The sequence below is a fragment of the Haliotis rubra genome, unplaced genomic scaffold, assembly GCF_003918875.1.
Source record: "Haliotis rubra isolate DU_JTF1 unplaced genomic scaffold, ASM391887v1 Scf176, whole genome shotgun sequence".
NCBI classification, from domain to species: domain Eukaryota; kingdom Metazoa; phylum Mollusca; class Gastropoda; order Lepetellida; family Haliotidae; genus Haliotis; species Haliotis rubra.
The window spans coordinates 101,158-125,205 of NW_025765736.1; the positions used below are offsets into that span (position 1 = coordinate 101,158).

Here is a 24,048-nt window from a genome sequence, read left to right on the forward strand (position 1 = left end):
TTAATCTGTACATAGACTGCTGCGTATAACCTGTAGATGAAATGCTTGCCATTGACCTATCATCATATTTCCGGAGGGACCTTTCCACGTAATTGTTAAACTGTTTTTTTTATAAACATGGTCTCATTCCTTAGCAATAAAGCTTTGAATGATATTTGCCTTTTCTTTTGTTATATATTTACATCACCTCAGATTACCTGGATGCTTTTGAAAAACATGGGGATGCAGAGTATCCAGTAGCGGACTGGAATTACAAGAACTGGTTGGTTGGTTTGTTGTTAACGCTGCACTCAGCAATATTCCAGCTATAGGGCGGGGTCTGTAAACAATCGAATCTGGACCAGACAATCCAGTGATCAACAGCATGAGCATCAATCTGTGCAATTTGGATAATGCATGATGTGTCAACCAAGTAAGCAAGCCTGACCACCCAATGCAGCAAGTCACCACGTGACAAAGCATGAGTTACTGAAGACCAGTTCTAACCCGATTCTTCACGGGTCAATATCAACATTTGTTTCTTATAATTACATGGACCATTTAACTCTGTACCCTGTGAAGCTTTAGTCCTAGAGACTAGGGTCTTTTCTGGGCTGTGTAATTCTAGGAACCCCTTAAATCTTGTCCATGAAAGTTGTGACAAAGACCCTTCATTTCCAAACACACATGCACACACACACACACACACACATCATCCTCAGTGATGCACGCATATATATATCTATAAACAAACCAGCTTTATGGATATATATAATATAGAGTTTTGGCACGTGCTATGTTGGTGTCAATATTTTTATCCCACCGCATGTAATGCGGTGGATATAGTCATCATTGCCTGTCCATCCGGCCCATCCGTAATCATTTTGTTTCGGAGCATAACTCAAAGACCGCTCGATATTTTTCAACAAAAATTGGTAGATATGTCAAACATAACCTAAGGTGGTGTCTTTGCTATTTACAGATTATTATCATTTTTATTTTTCTCGGTTTCCATGGAAACGTTTTAGACTTAGTCTTAAAGAGGGGTGGGCTTCGTTTTCCGGAGCATAACTGAAAAAACGCTCAATATTTTTCAACAATACTTGGTAGATATATGAAACAGAACCTTTTCCATGGAAAAGATTTGGACTTAGTCTCAAAAGGGAGGGGTGGGTTTCGTTTCCAGAGCAACTCAAGAACCTTTAAATATTTTTCAACAAAACTTGGTAGATATATCAAACAGAACCTAAAGTGGTGCCTTTTGCTATTTCCAGCTTTTTGGCATTTTATTTTTCCCGGTTTCCATGGAAACAAATCGAACTTAGTCCCAAAAGGGAGGGGTGGGATTCACTTCCGGAGCACAACTCGAAAACTTCTTAATATCTTTCAGCAAAACTTGGCAGATATGTGAGGCAGATCCCAAAGTGGTGCCTTTTGCTATTTGCAGATTTTTATCCCACCGGCATGTAATGTGGTGGGATATAGTCGACGCCTTGTCCGTCTGTCCGTCCGTAATCATTTTGTTTCCGGAGCATAACTCAAAGACCGTTCGATATTTTTCAACAAAACTTGGTAGATATATCAAACAGATCCTAAAGTGGTGCCTTTTGCTATTTACAGATTTTTGGCATTTTTATTTTTCCCGGTTTCCATGGAAAAGATTTTGACTTAGTCCCAAAAGTAAGGATTGCTTTCGTTTCCAGAGCACATCTCAAAAACTGTATATTTTTCAACAAAACTTGATAGATATATGAAACAGATCCTAAAGTTGTGCCTTTGCTATTTGCAGATTTTTGGCATTTTATTTTTCCCGGTTTCCATGGAAACGATTCGACTTAGTCCCAAAAGGAGGGGTGGGTTTCGTTTCCTGAGCACAACTCGAAAACTTCTCAATATCTTTCAGCATAACTTGGCAGATATGTGAGGCAGATCTTGAAGTGGTGCCTTTTGCTACTTGCAGATTTTTGTGATTTATTATTGTCTCAGTTTCCATGGAAACAATTCGGACTTAGTCTCAAAAGGGAGGGGTAGGTTTTGTTTCCGGAGCACAACGCAAAACTTCTTAATATCTTTCAGCAAAACTTGGCAGATATGCGAGGCAGATCCCAAAGTGGTGCCTTTTGCTATTTGCAGATTTTTGTCATTTATTTTATTCATGATTTCCATGGAAACGATTTGGACTTAGTCTAAAATCAAGCTGGACTTTAAGTAACTGTCAGATGATTTGTTCTTTCAAAGATGTGGGGGCCGGGGGGATATGTCATCTTCTGATGACTCTTGTTATGACTTGTCATTCTATGATAATACTGTCCAGGATATGTGTGATGCAAATTATTTTAAATGTGTCCTCATTGAGCAAGTCCTCAGCAATTGATAACAGCATACTGTATACAACATCACTGGCTGTCAGGAACCTTTTGACATTGCCAGTCAAAAATAGAGAGGTCTTCCCGCCCATGTATAAAGCTACCCCTTTCTAACCCCCTAATTTCAGGTATGAAATTCTCGCTATAATGCGTGAGCGATATATGGTACCTTTTTGTTTTCATAGCAGCTAGCATGATCAGCATGTTTGCATGTTAACAATCACTGACCTTTTCATGTCAAGGGCAGTCAATTCATATAAACGGTGGTTTCACTTCAACATCATGAATATGGCATGCTGCTTGAAAAGCATTCAGTCCATGAAAGCATATTTCATTACGAGTTGAAAAAAAGAAAATTTATTCTATTAGTGTTGTATTAAGGGTACTTGATATTTTCAGACAAAAAGCTGTTTTTGTAGATTGTAATCTGATCTTAAATTTCTGTTCAAATTGTTGAAGAATGTTCAGTAAACATTTGCTACGCTTGCTGAGTTACACAGATATCTTCACATCTAGATGTAGACTAGAGGCATCATACTGGGAGTCGAAGATCTGGTTTTAATGAGACTGCATTATTATCTAAAATTTACCATCATTATATTGTTTTTTGTGCAATGCAATCTGTTTTTTATTAGTGGCCATACTGATAAAATGCATATATACTTAAGGTATGCATATTCTGGTGGAGATCTTTCCATTTTGCAAGATGTGAGATCCTGTAGCATGAAACTTTCCAGGAGATAGGATACAAGATGTCACAAGGAATTACTGAATATACAACTAGAAGAATACATACAGGATATCCACAAAGTGCTATGTTTATTTCTTTGGTGTTACTTTCATCCATGAAACTAACTCATGAACCTTCCTCAACTTTGAGTTGCTGTTTAAATTTTTAGATGCATTGAAGCTGTGCACAAATAATCTAATTATTTGTTACCTAAGCCTGGTATTACTTCTAACATTTAGAAACATAATGGTGCTTAAGTGTTTTTTACTTGTCCTTGTGATTTTCAGTGGCCTCAAGATAGCATTGTTATACATTGGAATCAAAAAAGATATTGCAAATGAATCATCTCGCTATGAAACATTTTCACAAGTTGAGCATTGTCCTCTTCTAATGCCTACTACCCTTGATACTGTTTCATTACACCAGATAAAAGTCACCCTCATGTATGATTACAAAGTCACTACCGACTTGTGACTGGGTGTCTGCATTGCTCCCAGAGCACATCTTCCTTTCAAATTCTACATTCGTGTTTTAATCTTCAGTGCTTGTTATATCTGTCAGGACAACTGCTTACAACAGCATCCTTTACTCAGAAGTTGTACACAGTTGCAGGAGGAAAAATCACCTCTGGCAAAAAAATCAAAGAATTTAAAACTACCTAAATGCACACATGAATTTCATTTAATGAATTGATGACATCATTGGAATGCACCCCACTGCTGACTTTACCTGTCACAAGATTTGTGACATAAGTAAGACAACATTGCAACAGCCTGGAGACAGCTATATGAACACTGATTATGGCAGTCACAACTTTTGTCAGAAGTCGTGAACACTTGTTTTCAGTGTGGATATTTTTTGTAAATAAGCTGCTATTCATGTTTGCTCTGATACACAATTTGTACACACAAAGTAATGAAATGATACTATCATTACCTAATTCAGTTTCATAACAAACAACATGAATATGTAAGTGTTTACATTTGTGTTTATTTACAAATCCATCCTTTGTTATTCAGCATAAATAATAATTTCTTCTAAGAAAACAAATTTTCTTATAATGTACAATTGTATATATACAAGTTTAGTCAGTGAGACTGTTCACTGAGGATTCATCTCCAGCTGAAGAACACGGGTTGGTGGAATCTCAAGCTCTGAATTTACCTGCAACAGACAGAGCACAGTATCAGAGTCTGCCCTCATTTATAAAATCTTGCTGAAAATAATTCACACTGTACTGAATTTCTATTAGTATCTTCAATATATTGCTTGTAAATACAAAGCCATAATTTTCTCTCAAACAACTGAAAAAAGAAAATACAAATGAAAGTTTTGTTCTACCATGGTATTTAGTGACATGGCCAAGGAAAATCTCAACCTGCTCATGGTTTAGTATTGTGAGAATCACATTTTCAATCTCAGTGTCTACATTTGTGACTTTAGTCATAGTCCAAAACCTGAGTTACAGAGTTATTCAGCAAATAATTATTCACATGGCATAAACAATATCACTTACATCTGCAGAAAATCATGGCTAAAGGTAACTTCATTACATTACATCACCCTTGAATAAGCATCTGGGCTATTAGAGAGTGAGGAGTGAGTGAGTTTAGTTTTACACTGCCTTTAGCAATATTCCAGCAATATCAACGGAGGGGGCAACAGAAATTGGCTTCACACATTGTGCCCATGTGGGGAATCATGACGAGTGAACACTTTCACCACTAGGATACCCCACCGCTCCCTGGGCTATTAGGAAGGTGATAATCTGCACGATAATGATGTGGTAACAATGTTAAAATGACTTGAGGCACTCACATGTACCGTGATATGACCGCCTATAAGATCTAACCCCATGGATAAGACGACCCCCAAACTTGACCCTTAAAATCAGTGTCATAATGGTATGTTTTAGTGCATAAGTCGATCCCCGCGATGGGGTCCTAATCGCAAACACAGACAACATTATTCAAAGAATTCACTGTCATATATATTGTGTCTACTCAATGGATCTAAAACAAAGTGTAGTTGACAGAAAATGCTCTATATATTTTGCTTCTCTAAATATATTTATTGTAGCAACAAACTGGCTTGCTTATTTTACCCCATTCAACAATCATTTAACTGATTACCGCCTCAAGCTTTCCATTGACTGCTAGTTTACAGTAACATCGGTAAAATGTGTGAATTTAAATGGATTCCTACCCCATTCCATGTGCTTACCACGTTCATGAGGGTCCATGATAACCTTAGTGTTGATTATATATATTTTACATAAAACTGTAAATAAAATTACACAATGCTAGGATATATTTCTTTTGGTTAATTAATATTCTGTATTATATTTTACTGACGCAGACTCGCCAGAATTCATCCCGTTATATTATTGTGCATGTTTGAACTTGTTCGCCGGGAAACGTGTGCACAGCTGATTGCTATTTCCGGCTCAAACACACACGGTAATCTTAATTAATTTATAGAGCAAAAACTGTAACTAAAATTACACAATGCTAGGATATATTTCTTTTGGTTAAATAATGGTAGTCTTATAATAATGGCAGTCTCTGAAGTCTCACAATGCTACATAACGCTCAGTTCACACAAGAGTAATTTCACAACTTTGCAGATCTTTTGTTGCTGCCTGAAATACTTCCTGACTTTAGTGATGACATATCCTGACATGTCTCATGTTCACAATGACTTGAATTCCTAGGGCCGGTTGGGTTACTGGATCAAACATAATATCAAGATTTGCGTATAGTATTGGCATGTGCTATATATTTGTATGTGACTTTTCTATGTGAAACCTGACTGTAAAGTATTGCTTCCAACACAGGGATGTAGCATACATATGGAAAAATAACTCAAACCAATATATTCGAGCACTTCTAAAACACTTGTTGATGTTGTCTGGTGTGACCTCCTCACCTTGGAGTTGACATACTGGTGCAGCAACATGCGCAGTTCTGCATTCTGTTGTCGAAGTGCATCTGTCTCTGTGATCAGACTGGACCTACTGCCCAGCACTTCACTGGCAACACACAAATTTACACATGTATTGTCTGGCAATGTATTCTTCTCATATTTACATCAATTCCTGGCAAGGACAATTCACATTTTCGCTACTTCAATTTTTACTCCTTAGTGGTAAGTGAAACAGACATTCATATTTATTTTACAAATATCTGGATGATCTCCATATCATCATAGCTTATGCACCATTTATAATGATTTCCTCAGATGCCAAACCGAAGAGCGTGTGATACCTGTATTTGTCCAGTCCATCAATCAGAGCATCCCACATCCTCTCCTTCTTGTCTGAGAGGATGCCTGCATATTTGGCCCAGTATTCAGAATCATCCGAGTCATCTCGTTCTTCCAGAGTTGCAATCTTAAACTGTGACTTGCCTCCCTTCTCCCTGAATCAGATTAATGCCACAAACATAACCACAATGTGTGAGCCTTTGTTGCAGACAGAAATACTCTATTAAGTGCCCATCATTACTCATTCCACGAAATCTCCATTTTGTTGTGGAACATTTTGAGATCTGAAACCTGCAAATTCACTCAAAATGTCATTTTTATGATAAAATTGATATTTTATACTTATTCTGACTCATGCTTATTGCTTATCTCCCTTCTTCTTTCAACGGTTAAGTGGAAACTTGAATCCCTAGTTCCCTGAAGCGATCGTAATATCACTCCCACGAATAGCCTCCCCTTTTCTGCCAAGACGGTCCCTCATGACCTGAGCCTAGCTCTCATCACTCTCTCCTTCATCGCCCATTCTTATAATAATTAAATGTATATTTTAAATACTGAACACATTCAACTGGTTACCAAGGTTACCCACTTGACAGGCTTTCTGTGATCCTCCACAAATGCCCTCAGAGCTTTAAGGACTTCATTGGGATGTACCAGCTGTACTTTCTCCTCCTCCCCATCTCCTTGTGCATCTTCTGTTTCCTCATCCTGACTCCTCCTCCCTGTCAGCTGCTGTATCTCCTCATCCAACTCATCCACCTGAAACACCACCTACTGTAACAGGACATTCACGTAGACATCATTAGTGTAACAGGACATTCACGTAGACATCATTAGTGTAACAGGACATTCATGTAGACATCATTAGTGTTTGTGTTACACTGTCGTGCAATTTTTGCTTTCCTTTAGTGTACATGTTGCCCTTATTGACAAGTCTTGTTACTTACATCTGCCCTGGTAGACTGGTCATCAGACTTCTCAGGAACATCATCTTTCTGAAACAAGGAACAAGCCATCAGAATAAAAAATAGCAACACAGTACAAATAGACTTGGTGCATAAGGGATCTTAATCCACAGGGGCTGCACATCGAACACACAATAACCACAATGACATTTAAATAGAAAGCCTTCATATGTGTGTCTTGGTAAAATGTCAGATGTACAGGCAGGTACATGGGTGCTGTCCAGGTACAGCATCTAAAGTACAGGCATATGTTTGATACAGGCAGGCTGTTTGTGATGTACAGCGAGGTATATAAGAGTACCTTCTCAAGTACAGGCATATGTTTGATACAGGCAGGCTGTTTGTGATGTACAGCGAGGTATATAAGAGTACCTTCTCAAGTACAGGCATATGTTTGATACAGGCAGGCTGTTTGTGATGTACAGCGAGGTATATAAGAGTACCTTCTCAAGTACAGGCATATGTTTGATACAGGCAGGCTGTTTGTGATGTACAGCGAGGTATATAAGAGTACCTTCTCAAGTACAGGCATATGTTTGATACAGGCAGGCTGTTTGTGATGTACAGCGCAGGTATATAAGAGTACCTCTCAAGTACAGGCATATGCTTGATACAGGCAGGCTGTTTGTGATGTACAGCCAGGTATATAAGAGTACCTTCTCAAGTACAGGCATATGCTTGATACAGGCAGGCTGTTTGTGATGTACAGCCAGGTATATAAGAGTACTTCTCAAGCACAGGCATATGCTTGATACAGGCAGGCTGTTTGTGATGTACAGCGAGGTATATAAGAGTACCTTCTCAGGAGTACAGGCATATGCTTGATACAGGCAGGCTGTTTGTGATGTACAGCGAGGTATATAAGAGTACCTTCTCAAGTACAGGCATATGCTTGATACAGGCAGGCTGTTTGTGATGTACAGCGAGGTATATAAGAGTACCTTCTCAAGTACAGGCATATGCTTGATACAGGCAGGCTGTTTGTGATGTACAGCGAGGTATATAAGAGTACCTTCTCAAGTACAGGCATATGTTTGATACAGGCAGGCTGTTTGTGATGTACAGCGAGGTATATAAGAGTACCTTCTCAAGTACAGGCATATGCTTGATACAGGCAGGCTGTTTGTGATGTACAGCGAGGTATATGAGTACCTTCTCAAGTACAGGCATATGCTTGATACAGTCAGGCTGTTTGTGATGTACAGCGAGGTATATAAGAGTACCTTCTCAACCTCCACCAGCATCTTCTCCTGGAAGTGCATGAAGTAGGTGGCCAACTTATGAATGTCCTCCTCTGTCTCGATCCCCAGTGCCTACAACACACAAGTCAAAGTATACACACAACAGCATACAATCCTAGCTACCGGCTATCATGCCGTGATAGTGCATATACCCTGCTACATCTCATCAGGAATAAAGCACAGATTATTGACTTAGAGATGCAATTATTTGTATCTGATCATGTAAAAGAATATATCATGAAATAAAAGATCACCAGCTCATGTCCAAAGCTAGAATCGGTTTTAAGCTAACAAATCTCGAAGTATGCATGCAAATTGTAGCAGGCTATACATGCATATATACAACTACAAGATGTAACTTACAGAGAAGATGGCGTCTAGCTTCATCAGTGACTGCTCATCCTTCTCCAGGGGCATCAGCAACTTGTTGAGTTTCTGCTCCACCAGGAAGCCCTGCAATACAAACAACCACACTGAGTCACTGTAAAATAAGATGGATGCCATGTTATGGTCTAAGTATGATTATAACATATTCTTAAGTTTGCATCTGATCCCCCACCAAAATCTGGGGGTAAATTGAAAAGAAAGTTATGTTGAAAATTAAAATATCTAATATCGTAATATGCAACAATTATGTCTTTTAAATAGAAAGTTACAGATAGTACACACACATTTTGCAAACTTTCTTCACTAAAGGTAAACAAGATTAAGAATCAGTTTGCAATACATGTAAATTGTACATGATAATATCTACAGCTTTTTGTAGTTTGTTGTAACAGTTTGTTTGCCATATCTATGTAAAGAACAAGTTAAGGACCTTGTCAAACACCCAGTCAGGTAGTTGTGGCTTAACAACATGAACAATGCAGGCATTTTTATCTACCCAAGTACATTGTGTCATCTTGTGCTCACTGACATCCACTAGTCAAGCCCTATTGATATCCAAGGTGATGAGACACTGCAATGTACAAATGATTTATGACCAAGCCAGTATATGACACTTACAGATTCATCACACAGGAGTTCCAGGATAGACTTGATTGTGTGTGCTGAGATTTTAGAGAAAATACTGTTTTTCTTGTGAAGTTGATGAGGTTCTTCGACTGAGTCGTCAGCTCTTCCTCATCCTCTCGCTCCTCCACTTCCTGTTGGCTTCCTGTAATATCAGTGACAATAAACAACAAGAGTCATCAGAAGATGACATATCCCCCCGGCCCCTACATCTTTGAAAGACAAATCATCTGACAGTTACTTCAAGTCCAGCTTGATTTTAGACTAAGTGCAAATCGTTTCCATGGAAGTCATGAAAAAAATAAATGACAAAAATCTGGAAATAGCAAAAGGCACCACCTTAGGTTATGTTTGACATATCAACCAATTTTTGCTGAAAAATATCGAACGGTGTTTGAGTTATGCTCCGGAAACAAAATGATTACGGACGGACGGACGGACGGACGGATGGACAGACGGACGAGGCGATGACTATAACCCACCCGCATTACATGCCGGTGGGATAAAACTACATATACAGATGCTGTCAATCTACATTAAACATCTTGATGAAGGTCATCCATTATTATGGGAAATCTTCAGAAAGAACCCACTCTCAGAAACCAAGAACAGCTGAAGTCTTCCTTATGTTTGTAAAGCTTTGTTAGTTGTTTATACATTCTATATTTATTTATTGTCAGCAGGTCAAAAGTAATCTAGATATGTGTTACTGTAAGGTTTAAACATAGCTGTTAAATGCATTGTAAGGAGCTTCTGGTACAACTCACCAGTCTGGGAGAGAACTTCATGGAGCACTTGTGTGGCGTCATACCGTCAGGACCTTAAGCCACCACGTAGTGGACCAACATTGTCCATGAATGACCTGCAATAAATCAAGCAATACTAATACAATCAGACACTTATTATCAAATCAGGACAATTCCTCCCTTCACATGGATGTTTACACAGGCCTCCAAGGTCATATTTTGGCTTCCTTGTTATTTAAGTGAAAATTAAAATTTACTAGCCAAACTTTAATGATAGTATCCATATAGATTTTCAGTTGTTGTCAAAATTTACTAAGTTCCACTATTAGAGATCACTATTAATAAATATTTTGTAAATAGTCTCTTAGACTCTAGACGATTGTTAAGTCACTCGTCACTAAACTTGGCAATCATTATCAATAAATACTTAATTAAATCAAATTGGAATTATTTATGATGAAAACTAGAATAACTGCCGTAACTTAATTGTATTTTTACCTCACTTGCCAAAGGCATGTTGCACATGGATAACCCCTATCCCCCTCTCCTTTCCTCGGTCTGCACTCACAGATCTGTGGGCTTCCAGTCTAGACCCAGCTGCTGCTCATGGATAACATAGTCCCCCTCCCCTACCCTACTCCTGGGTCTGTACTCACAGATCTGAGGGCTTCCAGTCTAGACCCAGCTGCTCATGGATAACATATAGTACCCCCTATCCCTCCCCTACACCTGGGTCTGTACTCACAGATCTGGGGACTTCCAGTCTAGACCCAGCTGCTGCTCATGGATAACATAGTCCCCACTATCCCCTCCCCTACTCCTGGGTCTGCACTCACAGATCTGAGGGCTTCCAGTCTTGACCCAGCTGCTGCTCATGGATAACATAGTCCCCCTCCCCTACCCTACTCCTGGGTCTGTACTCACAGATCTGAGGGCTTCCAGTCTAGACCCAGCCGCTGCTCATGGATAACATAGTCCCCCTATTCCCTCCCCCTACTCCCTGGGTCTGTACTCACAGATCTGGAGGCTTCCAGTCTAGACCCAGCTGCTGCTCATGGATAACATAGTCCCCCTCCCCCCCCTACTCCTGGGTCTGTTCTCACAGATCTGGGGACTTCCAGTCTAGACCCAGCTGCTGCTCATGGATAACATAGTACCCCCTATCCCTCCCCCTACTCCTTGGTCTGTACTCACAGATCTGGAGGCTTCCAGTCTAGACCCAGCCGCTGCTCATGGATAACATAGTTCCCCTCCCCCTCTACTCCTGGGTCTGTACTCACAGATCTGGGGACTTCCAGTCTAGACCCAGCTGCTGCTCATGGATAACATAGTCCCCCTATCCCTCCCCCTACTCCTGGGTCTGTACTCACAGATCTGGAGGCTTCCAGTCTAGACCCAACTGCTGCTCATGGATAACATAGTCCCCCTCCCCTACTCCTGGGTCTGTACTCACAGATCTGGGGACTTCCAGTCTAGACCCAGCTGCTGCTCATGGATAACATAGTACCCCCTATCCCCTCCCCCTACTCCTTGGTCTGTACTCACAGATCTGGAGGCTTCCAGTCTAGACCCAGCTGCTCATGGATAACATAGTTCCCCCTGCCCCTACTCCTCGGTCTGTACTCACAGATCTGGGGACTTCCAGTCTAGACCCAGCTGCTGCTCATGGATAACATAGTACCCCCTATCCCCTCCCCCTACTCCTGGGTCTGTACTCACAGATCTGGGGACTTCCAGTCTAGACCCAGCTGCTGCTCATGGATAACATAGTCCCCACTATCCCCCTCCCCCTACTCCTGGGTCTGCACTCACAGATCTGGAGGCTTCCAGTCTAGACCCAGCCGCTGCTCATGGATAACATAGTCCCCCAATCCCCCTCCCCTACACCTGGGTCTGCACTCCTCACAGATCTGGGGGCTTCCAGTCTAGACCCAGCTGCTGCTCATGGATAACATAGTACCCCTATCCCCTTCCCCTACTCCAGGGTCTGTACTCACAGATCTGGAGGCTTCTAGTCTAGACCCAGCCGCTGCTCATGGATAACATAGTCCCCCAATCCCCCTCCCCCTACTCCTGGGTCTGCACTCACAGATCTGGGGACTTCCAGTCTAGACCCAGCTGCTGCTCATCGATAACATAGTACCCCCTATCCCTCCCCCCTACTCCTGGGTCTGTACTCACAGATCTGGAGGCTTCCAGTCTAGACCCAGCCGCTGCTCATGGATAACATAGTCCCCAATCCCCTCCCCTACACCTGGGTCTGCACTCACAGATCTGGGGGCTTCCAGTCTAGACCCTGCCGCTGCTCATGGATAACATAGTACCCCAATCCCCTCCCCCTACACCTGGGTCTGCACTCACAGGTCTGGGGGCTTCCAGTCTAGACCCAGCCGCTGCTCATAGATAACATAGTCCCCTATCCCTTCCCCTACTCCTGGGTCTGTACTCACAGATCTGGGGGCTTCCAGTCTAGACCCAGCCGCTGCTCATGGATAACATAGTCCCCCCTATCCCTCCCCTGGGTCTGCACTCACAGATCTGGGGGCTTCCAGATCTAGACCCAACTGCTGCTCATGGATGATGCGGTCACCCTCCATAATGGCCTCCACTAGAGTCTTGCACTCCTCCTCATTCATACACCACACATCAGCCAGCTTCTTCTCATCAGTGGCCATGAAGTGTCTGAAACACAACACATGTAGGTGATGTAGTAAATTCAGTTTGAAACCATTATCCAAAACAGCAGAAGACATTGCTCATAACAGTGATACAGAGATAAATTCCCAGTACATCACACACAGGTTACTAGTAAGCCCATGACTCAAGGAGAGGACAGTGTGACATAATCCCTTCAGCAGTATCAACCTAATGTGGAATACAATCACAAAGTGATGAATAGTCCACCCTCATAATAGTGATACAGAGATGAATTCCCTAGTACATCACACACAGGTTACTAGTGAGTCCATGACAAGGAGAGGACTGTGTGAAATAATCCCTTCATCGGTATCAACCTAATGTGGAATACAATCACAAAGTGATGAATGTCAGAGACGATCAACCTTTGTGACAACCATTAGTACAGTCATGGTGTTGATGAAACAAAGATCCCAATGATGAGAAATCTTGGACTGTAAGAACCACAATCCTGGCATGGCTCAGAATGCCCCACACTAGGGTACATGTGTCTATGCAGACAGTCTGCCCTCCAAGCCCTAGTGACTATCGCTTACTGCTGCATCAGCAATTGTAGAGTCTATTTATGATAATAATTAATTGAACATTAGCTAGGGCTGGCTAAAATGATTGATAATCGGTAATATCGTCAATGAGAATGATTATTAATGATCATCGACAACAAAATTAACATTTATAATATCTTACATAAAGAATCGTATATGATGAAATAGTGTTAAAATTTCCTCAGAAAATACACAAAGTTAGGTCTTTATTCATGGACTGCTCCTAAAGTATGTTCAGGATGGCATTTTGCTGGTAATCCAAGCCATAATATGTCACCCATCACCACTGGTGTAAAATATGTTGATTTCTTTCAAAATTTTAGTCATTTTTACTCAGAGGTACGTCTCCGATTTTTATCAATAATCGATTGATATTCATTTAACGATGATTGATCTGTATGAGATATATCCATAGAAATCCCTAACATTAGCAGCTGAATCTCTGGATGCTGCAAACCTACTTCGACTTCCTCTGCAGGTCCCGGAACTGTTCTGTGATTCTCTTGTAATCCTCTGTGAGTTGCTGATTCTCATCCCTGGAAACAACCAATGATGAAGTGGTGTAATATTGTCCAGCCAAGGTTCATGCTACTGTCAACCACATACCACACTGCCACCTACTAACAGTCTCCTTGGTTTTCTCTAAAGATAAGCTTGGATGCTGGAGACCTGTTTGGCCCTGGGATCACTACAAGTGCTGTGAATGAATTAAAGTGCAGGCTAATCAGATAAGACAAGCTGTTAATTAACAAAACACTTGAAAGCAGTAATGGATACACAACCACATCAAAGAATCCACACAACTAGATATTTCGGAGACATGATATCATGTAACCCTCTGAAATAATCATAGGTCTACATTTTCTATGAACAGTAAAAGATGGCCTTTCTCAAAAAATGTCAGTACTACTTCAAAATTCTCAGTACACCTCCACTTGCAATATAAGGTGTAAGTACACCCACACACCCAAATGTTACCTGAATTTATTTATCTATGTATTTATTGTTTATGTATTAATTTTTATTTATTTATTTATACTCTATATATATAGTGCGTGCTCACAGGCGCTTCTATTTTTCCCTCGATCATTGAATGTCAACGGCACATCGTATTATCAATCTCAACTCCCTGAGGATCATACAACTCTTGCAGCCACTAGGTGCACCAAGTTGATGTGGCTTTCCCATCCTTACGAGGTACCCATTCACAGTTGGGTGGACCATGACACATAGTCACAGTACTTTGTCTAAGTTAACTGCACGTTGCTGTACCCACAACTAGGTGTTTGCACGTATTCATGCAGCCACCATCTGGTCATTTACCAACTGATTTGTGGTGTCTCTTAAGTGCACAGGGTTGTGTGTTCTGAAACTTTACCTGTACTGCTTCTCCTGTTTTGCCAGTTTGATTCTTGCTCCATTCAGGACATCCTGTAACCTGGCAACAGAAAGTTGGCTGCTACAAACACACACTATATCATACCAAGGTACATTTCATGGCGCATAGGAGGGTACTGTATTTAGCATACACACATGTACAACAAGATGAAAAGTGTGTGAAGCATTCCACAAATGTCCATTGTTATCATTAGTTACTTCCCACAACTCTACCCAGAATGAATTGATATTACATCAATATATTGATATCAGTACACAGCTATGTAGTGCTTCTTAAAATAAGTTAGAAAATAAGATAGTCATTGGATGTTTTCTTGAGAGAGAATTCAGTAGTTTGGTTAGATCCAGAATGTCAGCTGCGAAGTAAGTCACAGAACTACATTGGGTAGTGTTTTGTTGACAGTGAAGATAAAAGCTACTGCAGTTGGCCCATGATTGATACTACATGACAGCATTAATGCTTAGATATGAATACTTGAAAAAACCTTTTTGGCAATGTCTATTAGTATTTGTTTACCCAGTACTGGCCTGATACTACAATACATAACCATCCCTTGAGACACCTAATGGCGGTAGTGAATCTGATTTACCGAGTAATCTTTCTCTTCTGCTGGGACTTGGTGATGGTGTTCTCATCATCCCGTTTCTTCAACACCTGGAAGTTGTACTCCAGCTTCTCTTGGTTCAGCTGGTATGTGGCCCTCATCTGCTGCAGCTGTTGCTCCAGGATCTGTACACACAAGATGCCAGTTAGTGATGTAACCAATCAGGCAGTCACAGGGCCAGTCACACCCAGGACCAGTCACACCCAGGACCAGTCAGTCATGTAGGTAGTCAGGCAGTCACGGGGCCAGTCACACCCAGGACCAGTCAGTCATGTAGGCAGTCAGGCAGTCACGGGGTCAGTTCAGTGTTTGATTACTGAGTAAAGCTTAGAAATGGACTTCGTCTTCGACAGAATGATCACTACAATGACGACAAAGCCTGTCTGCCAGTGGCGTCTTAAGACAAGAGAATCTACCACGTTCTAGTTCTAATGGAAGTGTACCACAGCGTAGTTTACCTAGAACGTCACAGTGCCATCTAGGCAATATAGAAGTTTTGTATGGTTCTGGAGTAACAGTGTACTTAAACTGTCTATATGTGCGTAACTTATTACCGTTAGGATTACCCTGGTCATTCCACAGTTCCTGTAGACACTCCTGATGATCTAACAACTGTACATGTTGAAATGACAAAGTCAGTTCACTACTAGACATGTGTAGCAGTTCTCGTACTGGGAGATGCAACAATTGTAATAAAGATGAAACTATGTTATCCCATGATTTGGCTAAACGCTGTGACTAGCTGCTAATAACAGAAGGCGACAACCTACACCCCTGACGAACGCCGGAGGTTACAGAGAAACTGTCTGTGTACTCATCATTAATATGGACCTGGGCCTAGGTACTGTCATACATAGACTGAACTGCGTGTAAGAACTTCCCGTCAATGCCAAGCTGCAGTAGTTTATACCAGAGACAGTGTCTATTTACCTTATCAAAGGCCTACATAGCATCATTCACCTGGAGAGCAGAAGGTCACGGTTTGATCCCCGACTGCGTCATACCAAAAACGTTAAAATATGGTACTTGTTGGTCCCTATCTGGCGTCGGCATTAATGGGTACAAGGACTGGTCGGCTCAGAGTCAGTATAATGTGTCTGAGTGGGGTATTCATGCTTCACTGCGGGCATGGTATCTCAGTGGGCTAGCACTAAAATACCAGCTTCAGTCTGGGCTAGTACAAGCAGCCGCACATACACATACACACGCATGCACGTCGTCATATGAGCGAAATATTCTCAAGCTCGACGTTAAACCCAATTTCACCTCACCTCACCCAATTTCACCTCACCTCATAGCATCAATATAGCAGACAAAAGTAGACTTTATTAGACTGTTTTCTATTTTTTATGACTGAGTAAATGCTATACAAGTGCTCTAAGGTTCCAACGTCTTGAGCGAAAACCATTTTGTTCTTCCACTAGAATCTTATTCTCTTCCAGCCAGGAACTAAGTCTAGAACAGTATAGGCAGTCAGTCATGGAACCACACAGTTAAAGAGCCAGTCAGTCAGATAGGCGGTCAGTCAGTCATGGAGCCACACAGTTTACGAGCCAGTCAGTCAGATAGGCAATTAGTCAGTCATGGAACCAAACAGTTCAGAGCCAGTCAGTTATGAAGGCAGTCAGTCAGTCAGACAACTAGTCATGAAGTAAAAAGATCGCAACAAAGCTTAGTAATATTGCGTCTAGAGGGAGTCAGTCATGGAGCCAACAGATCCTCACACATGTCATTAACATTACATCTGCTGTAGATTATACATCCCAGGTGATATTTTTACTACCATGAAACATTTGACACAGGTCATTACACTTCATCCCAATCCAAAGCCCCAAGCATGTACCTGCATTTGATTTGTAATGTGTATGTACATTTCACATTTCAGTGAGTAAGTGAGTGCATATGGACTACTTGAGTTGCATATGAGTGACCCTACCTGTACATGGACCAGGTGAGCTACACGTGTGACACTACCTGTACATGGACCAGGTGAGCTACACGTGTGACACTACCCATATATGGACCAGGTGAGCTACATTTGCGACCCTACCTGTACATGGACCAGGTGAGCTATATGCGTGACCCTACCTGTACATGGACCAGGTGAGCTACATGTGTGACACTACCTGTATATGGACTAGGTGAGCTACATTTGCAACCCTACCTGTACATGGACCAGGTGAGCTATTTGTGTGACCCTACCTGTACATGGACCAAGTGAGCTACATGTGTGACACTACCTGTATATGGACTAGGTGAGCTACATTTGCAACCCTACCTGTACATGGACCAGGTGAGCTATTTGTGTGACCCTACCTGTACATGGACCAAGTGAGCTACATGTGTGACCCTACCTGTACATCTGTCTCCAGCCTAATCTTGACAATGTTGTATTCTTCTGCGTCATGTACACGTAGGTGCTGCAGCTGTTGCTCATAGTCTTCCACTGAGTTCTCCCGGGCCTTCATGTAATCGTCTTCCTTGTCGCTGCGTTTCTTCATCTGCTCACCCCATTGCCCTTGCTCATCACCCAGCAGTTCGTTACGCTCAGCCACAAATGCCCTCTGTAATATACACACAAAAATATATGATACAATTTTTTCGCTTTTGCCCTAAGTAAATCACTCATTTTACTGACATCAATGACTATAAAAGTGGTATCTCCTGGGTCATTTCATGTAATCCAATCCTGTACCACCATAAGAAGGAATTAGTGTTATATACTTGACAAAAATAATTTCTATTTGTGTTCAACCAGTACTATGTTTTAACGTTATCCAGTGTTGTCATGTCATTTAATCATGGTATGAAAAACTGAATTTGGCATAAAGTCATCAATTATTGTCAAACCTATTACGTAGAAATCAGTCTACAGTTTTTTCACTTATATTCATATGGCTTTGGACCATGATGGGCATATAGAGCTTGGACATTTGTTCAAGGCGTTGCCCTTCAGTTTAAGAATTGTATCCCATGAGTATGCCAGAAACCTATGATAATGGGTTGGTTTGTATGATCTTCTTGTGAGGTCTGTAAACACCATACCACTGCTTGTGGGTTTCAGCGAAGTGGTAAACATTTCAGACCTGCATCACTTAGGACTTCCCTCCCACATAAAGCTGACACAACATTAAAGCCTGTTGACTGTTTCACTCATGTCACCGGCCAAGACAGAGCAATATTTCCTGAGATGATGAATTCCGTTTCTACCTCATCTTCTCCTCTATGAGATATTTTACCTCTATCTCCTCCAGTTCTTCTCGGTATGCCTTCTTCAGGTTGCGCGTCTGCTCCTCCATCCTTTCTTTCATCAGGTCAATGTCCTCTGCCATCTTCTTCAGGTCCTTCACATACTGTTCATCCTTGGACTTCAGTTCCTGTAAACCAGGTTTAACACTAGTAGTGCTTGTGTAATTGTCTTTACTGATAAATATCTAGATGTAATACTCACAATATAGAGCTGTTTTCCTTCCACTGACTGTGTCATAACAATTATGAGTCTATGTCAGAGTCTCCCCTGGCAGTGTACACAACCTTGGGTCCAAGTCATTGGCTCATATGCAGCTTAACGTGTCAAACCCGCTGATATTGGTATTGAATTGTACCTTTACTATTGAAATACAATTTTTTTTTTTTATATTGACACCTTGCTGTATAAATTGTATTACTGAAGGAGAAAGTGTATTTTGACGTCACTGTCAAAATCCATATTGTATCATGACAGCCATTTACACAAATTTCTTTTAAGGTGGTTCACCAAACATGGTCACTCCAAACAAGAGTTCACTCTATTTTTTCTTAGTACAATGATTCATTTATTGCTAATGAATGACAAAGCATAAAACATGCAAGTATTATTGTACATAAAACAAACAATATATATATCAGAGTAGAAACTGAACACATGTGGAGACTGAAAGAGTTCTCTCCCCTGTTTAACGAAATGCCTAGCCAACATGAGAGTATTTCATGTTTGTCTTACCAGTTGAAAATCATTAATAAGTTTATTTTTCTCATCAATCATGGAATCACATGCTGTCTTCTGTAGTTTCAACATCTGCAAGAAATAAAAATTAGTAAAATCTAAATATTTTTTATATTTGTATACTTCTCCTGCACTACTTACTTCCTGCACTTATTGCTTACGACTCGAAACGTGGCTGTGCCAGACGATTGATGTTGAAAGCGTAGACTGTGATCACTTCGTGGTCTCGGGTAAACATCCGTCTGCGCACGCATCACCGGAAGGTGACGTGAGCCACCTCTGATTATTGCCGTAAATCCCACAGATGAAAACAAAGAGGGGAGGTAGCATAAAGCGCAGGGTGGGCCCTTATCATAAGTAGTGCAGGATAAGTATACAAATATATAAAAAATATTTAGATTTTACTAAATTTTTTAACTAATCCTGCACTACTTACTTCCTGCACAATTATCGGACAGGCAGGATGGAGGGCGTGTCATCTGTGGGGATCGCCCGCAAAGGTAAACAAAGACAGCTCGGTCAATGTTATCAAGTAAGCTCCGGTGGTGGAAAACCGTTGTCGCACCTAGATCCCGGACAGCGAGAGGCGATCAGGCAGTGGTAATACGCATATAAGACACGTAGTCTTAAATGGAATATACCAGACGATTTTTTTAAAGCGTTATTAGCTTTAGGGAAATGTAGTAAAAGCAGTGACTCCGGATTAACCCAAGCGTTACTCCTTAACTAACACACCCAGTTGTTCTCCTGGAACAACTCTTTTCCCTATATGCCGTCGGGCGTGCTTCATGGGAAGAAAAAGCATGGTGGAAGGTATCTTCGTTGAACCTGGCAGAATAGTCAACAGACAGTGACTATCTCTTAGTGGTGGTTATTCATATAAGACATGTAGGCTTCAATGAAAAAGACCACGCGATTTTTTAAAGCGAGATTAGCTTTATGGAAATGCAGTAAAAAGCAGTCACTTGAGTTTTCGAAGTGTTGCTCCTTAACTGACACACCCAGTTGTTTCCCTCGGAACAACTCTTTTCCCACACGGCGACATCATGCCTCGTGGGAAGAATATCATGAACGAAGACACCTTCGATCGTGGAATCTGGAAGACTGGTCGACAGAGAGGGATTACATCTCAGTGGTCATTCGCATATAAGCCATGTACAGGCTTAAATGGAAACGGCCACACGATTTTTAAAGCGTTATTAGCTTTAGGGAAATGCAGTAAAAAGTATTGACTTGAGTTTTTCCAAGTGTTACTCCTTAACTGACATACCCAGTTGTTTCCCTCTGAACAACTCTTTTCCACACGGCTTCATCGTGCTTCGTGGGAAGAAATATCATGAAGGAAGGCACCTTCGTGGAATCTGGAAGAATGGTGGCAGAGAGTGATTATATCTCAGTGGCAATCGCGCATGTAAGCCATATGCGCTTTAAATGGAAAAAGAGACCACACAGTTTGAAAGCGTTATTAGCTTTAGGAATATAGTAAAAAGCATGGACTTGAATCTATTCAAGTGTGACTCCTTAACTGACATACCCAGTTGTTTTCTCAAAACAACTCATTCCCCACATGACATCGTCGTGCTTCGTGGCGAACAACAATGAGGTGATATCCGTCGGGGATTGGAGAGGTGCTGGTCTGGCACCAATGGTCCGAAGCGTTGGACACATGTGGTGTGGATACTGATTGGCGAATACTGTGTCCTGACATCTAGAAACACTCATGCATTATCAATGCCACTGTACAGTTACTGTGAAGTGCCATAGTCCAGGCAAGTGTACGAAGTACATGAGGATGGCGTAGATGAGGGGAAACCAGACCAGCCACATTATACGCATGAATAATGGTAGTCCGTATCCACAAAACACTCATGGTTTTGCTTACATGTCTCTGACGGCTTGGGTTCGCTTAATGTACAAACTGAGTACATCAGCTGACACAAAAGTAACACAGGAACGTCGTCAACGCCGACAACAGACGATAAAGGCGAAAGAGAGAACTATCGATCATTTCGCGCTGACAACTGCCATGGGTAATAGTGATGAAATCCCAATCAAATACCCAGAGGCACAGAACCATGACGGTGTCGTTCAAACTTGACCCAATTAACACCAAGCGCATGACCCTTGTTGCTATCGCTGTGCAAGTCTGCAAGGGAAGTGTTCGTGAGTGGCTTGCAAGACACAACGCGGTGGCGGTCCAAGACCGTGTTAAGATTCCTGGCGGGTGGTCAAAACTGCAGCCTGGGTACACAAGCGCTAAACAAGCGAAGCATGGACGGTAGCTCCTGTCAATGGGGACTGCCAAAACGAAGGGAATTGCCACTAACAGAAGTGGCAACCATGCCCCTCTTGAAACGCCTTCCCTGTACAAATACAGCAGGGAGACTGCTAAAACAGGGGGGATACATTCAGCGGATCCTGCTTCGCGGCAACACAACTGCTCGAACGACTGCCCCTTGTTATACATGTGCCTAATGGAAGTCCAATGTTCATTAGCAAAGCAGTAACAATGCTCTGGCTGAAAAGCAATTACAGAATGCCACCTGAAGATGCAGTGTGTTAATTGAACCGTTTTGGCGGGATGAGGATGCACTGGGATGTTTCCACATCTGGCTAGTTGAAAGAGCTCTTGACGCTTGAAACCAACCTCTGGTTGGTCATCTGGGACCAACTAAATTTAGTCGAAGTCAAGTTTTTAAGTCTTGATTGTGACTAAAACATTTGGAAGCAAGACCAGAGGAAACGTATTTTGTATAGCGCCCCCAGGAAAGACTGAAGCCACCCACTGTCCAGGCTGACCATTCGGAGACGGAGACACATAAACCGGTAGCTCTTTGTGTAGCATTCATTCTATGAAAGCGACTCTGTCAGATCCCAATATAGCGTCCGCTAAGATGTACACCCAGGAATAAGCTGAGTGCTCGGATGGAAATGGGTGTCAGCTATTACTGGAAACAGACGGAACGTCTGGAAACAGTAAACCGGTCAAACTCTCGTTAAGCTCCACAACAATCGTGTTGCCCGTGTGCTATTGCGCCCAGTGACGGATGGCGAGGAACACTGCCTTGAGCTCCAAACTGCTTATTGATCTCACGGCCGAAAACCTGAGGTTATCAGATCTAGTAAGCGCATGGGCGCCTCAATTCTGCATGGAGGCGCCGACTAAAACGTATGTAGTTCGGAACTCGCTCAGTCAAGGTAACTCCACCTATGACATCTAAGGGCGAGTCCACTAAAAGGAAGAAAAAAAAACTGAGGTGAGTGAGGCAGGAGGCCGACACGTTGACGAACGTCCGCCTGTCATTCCCGGGTGGACACATGCAAAGTACGCAATATGGCGGACAGCCCACATGAAATCAGCAAATTATCACTGTTGCTGCGCTAAGCAGGTACTCCCGGTCGAAGGTAAACCTTGGAACCCGGCACATCGTTGAGGCAAAACTATGAAGAGCCGGAACCCATGTGTCCATATGTTGTGACGTATGGACACCCAAGAAATAACCAATTACGTCAGAAAGCACTCGTCATCAATGTACAAGTGTTTGGATAATACAAGGGCCTAGTGGATGAGGGAGTGTCCAGTCATGTGGATCTTGAACTTTTGTTGTTGTTTTTGTTGTTGTTTTTTTTTGCCACAGCGCCTTCACGTTCATATCCTCTTGTTGATGGACTTGAACGTCTCCTACCATGCACCGGCGCCTGATTCCAAGCCCACCTAACAGTGTGGCGTCGAGGCTATAGTAGGTACTGGATTCATGTGATGAGGGATGTTTGACTTGCTGGAAGGCCGTCAACGCTATCTCCCTGTGAGTAAAGTCACACACTGTTCGATAGACGTGCTTGAACTCGTTATTAAAGATGGCAGTCGAGGACTAGGATTGGTGAAATAGATTCCTCGGAAGCTTTGAATCCTAACCGGAAAATCCTTGACCTCAAATAACACCTGCGTTGGCGAGAACTGCCTGTAAGTGTTCGCCAAGGACAGTGAGGACCATCCACTACCAAGCCATCATGCATATAGAAGAGAGGTGACGATCCTGTACGGATTCATCTCTGTCAGGTCTTGAGAGACAGTGTTAATAGCCGAAGCTAAGTTGAGATAGGAAGGAGCATCCGTGTGGATTCCAAATCAAGGGCCGTCATCCCTTGAGTCTCGTGCCTTGTAAGAAGAAACACTGTCACGCGCTTAATTTCCTCATCCACCTGGGCTGCCCTATTGATGAATTCAAGACAAGGGAGTGCGTAAACGCCACGCCCGGCATAGGTACCATATTAGTTGAAGTCTTCAAGGGCAAGATGTGTCCGTCTGCCGACGTAGAGGTCAGCGGAGACAGTGGCGCAACCAACAGCTGCCGAACTCTTGAAGATGTGGAGGCGCTGACGCGGTATGTTACTTCATATAGATGCTCAATCTGGTATAGGCGCTGGAGTGGGGAGTGAGTGAGTATGATTTTATAGGCCACTCACTATGATGTTATAGGCGCTAGATCTGAGTAGAGCCACCGTACAGAGCTGG

At 42.1% G+C, this 24,048-nt stretch overlaps 1 protein-coding gene across 1 annotated transcript in view; it reads right to left on the reverse strand.

The window, feature by feature from the left end:
• Positions 1-4,048: 4,048 nt before the first annotated feature.
• Positions 4,049-24,048, reverse strand: part of LOC124273051 (dynein regulatory complex protein 1-like) — a 48,298-nt gene continuing 28,298 nt past the window's right edge. Inside the window, 17 exon segments of the mRNA XM_046708263.1 lie at positions 4,049-4,239; positions 6,004-6,106; positions 6,342-6,494; positions 6,929-7,098; positions 7,287-7,334; positions 8,528-8,617; positions 8,909-8,998; positions 9,551-9,690; positions 10,324-10,418; positions 12,392-12,402; positions 12,849-12,984; positions 14,006-14,080; positions 14,923-14,982; positions 15,533-15,672; positions 17,902-18,111; positions 18,787-18,924; positions 19,530-19,604. Of these exon segments, the coding sequence (XP_046564219.1) occupies positions 4,177-4,239; positions 6,004-6,106; positions 6,342-6,494; positions 6,929-7,098; positions 7,287-7,334; positions 8,528-8,617; positions 8,909-8,998; positions 9,551-9,690; positions 10,324-10,418; positions 12,392-12,402; positions 12,849-12,984; positions 14,006-14,080; positions 14,923-14,982; positions 15,533-15,672; positions 17,902-18,111; positions 18,787-18,924; positions 19,530-19,604 (1,797 nt within the window). The 3' untranslated portion in view covers positions 4,049-4,176.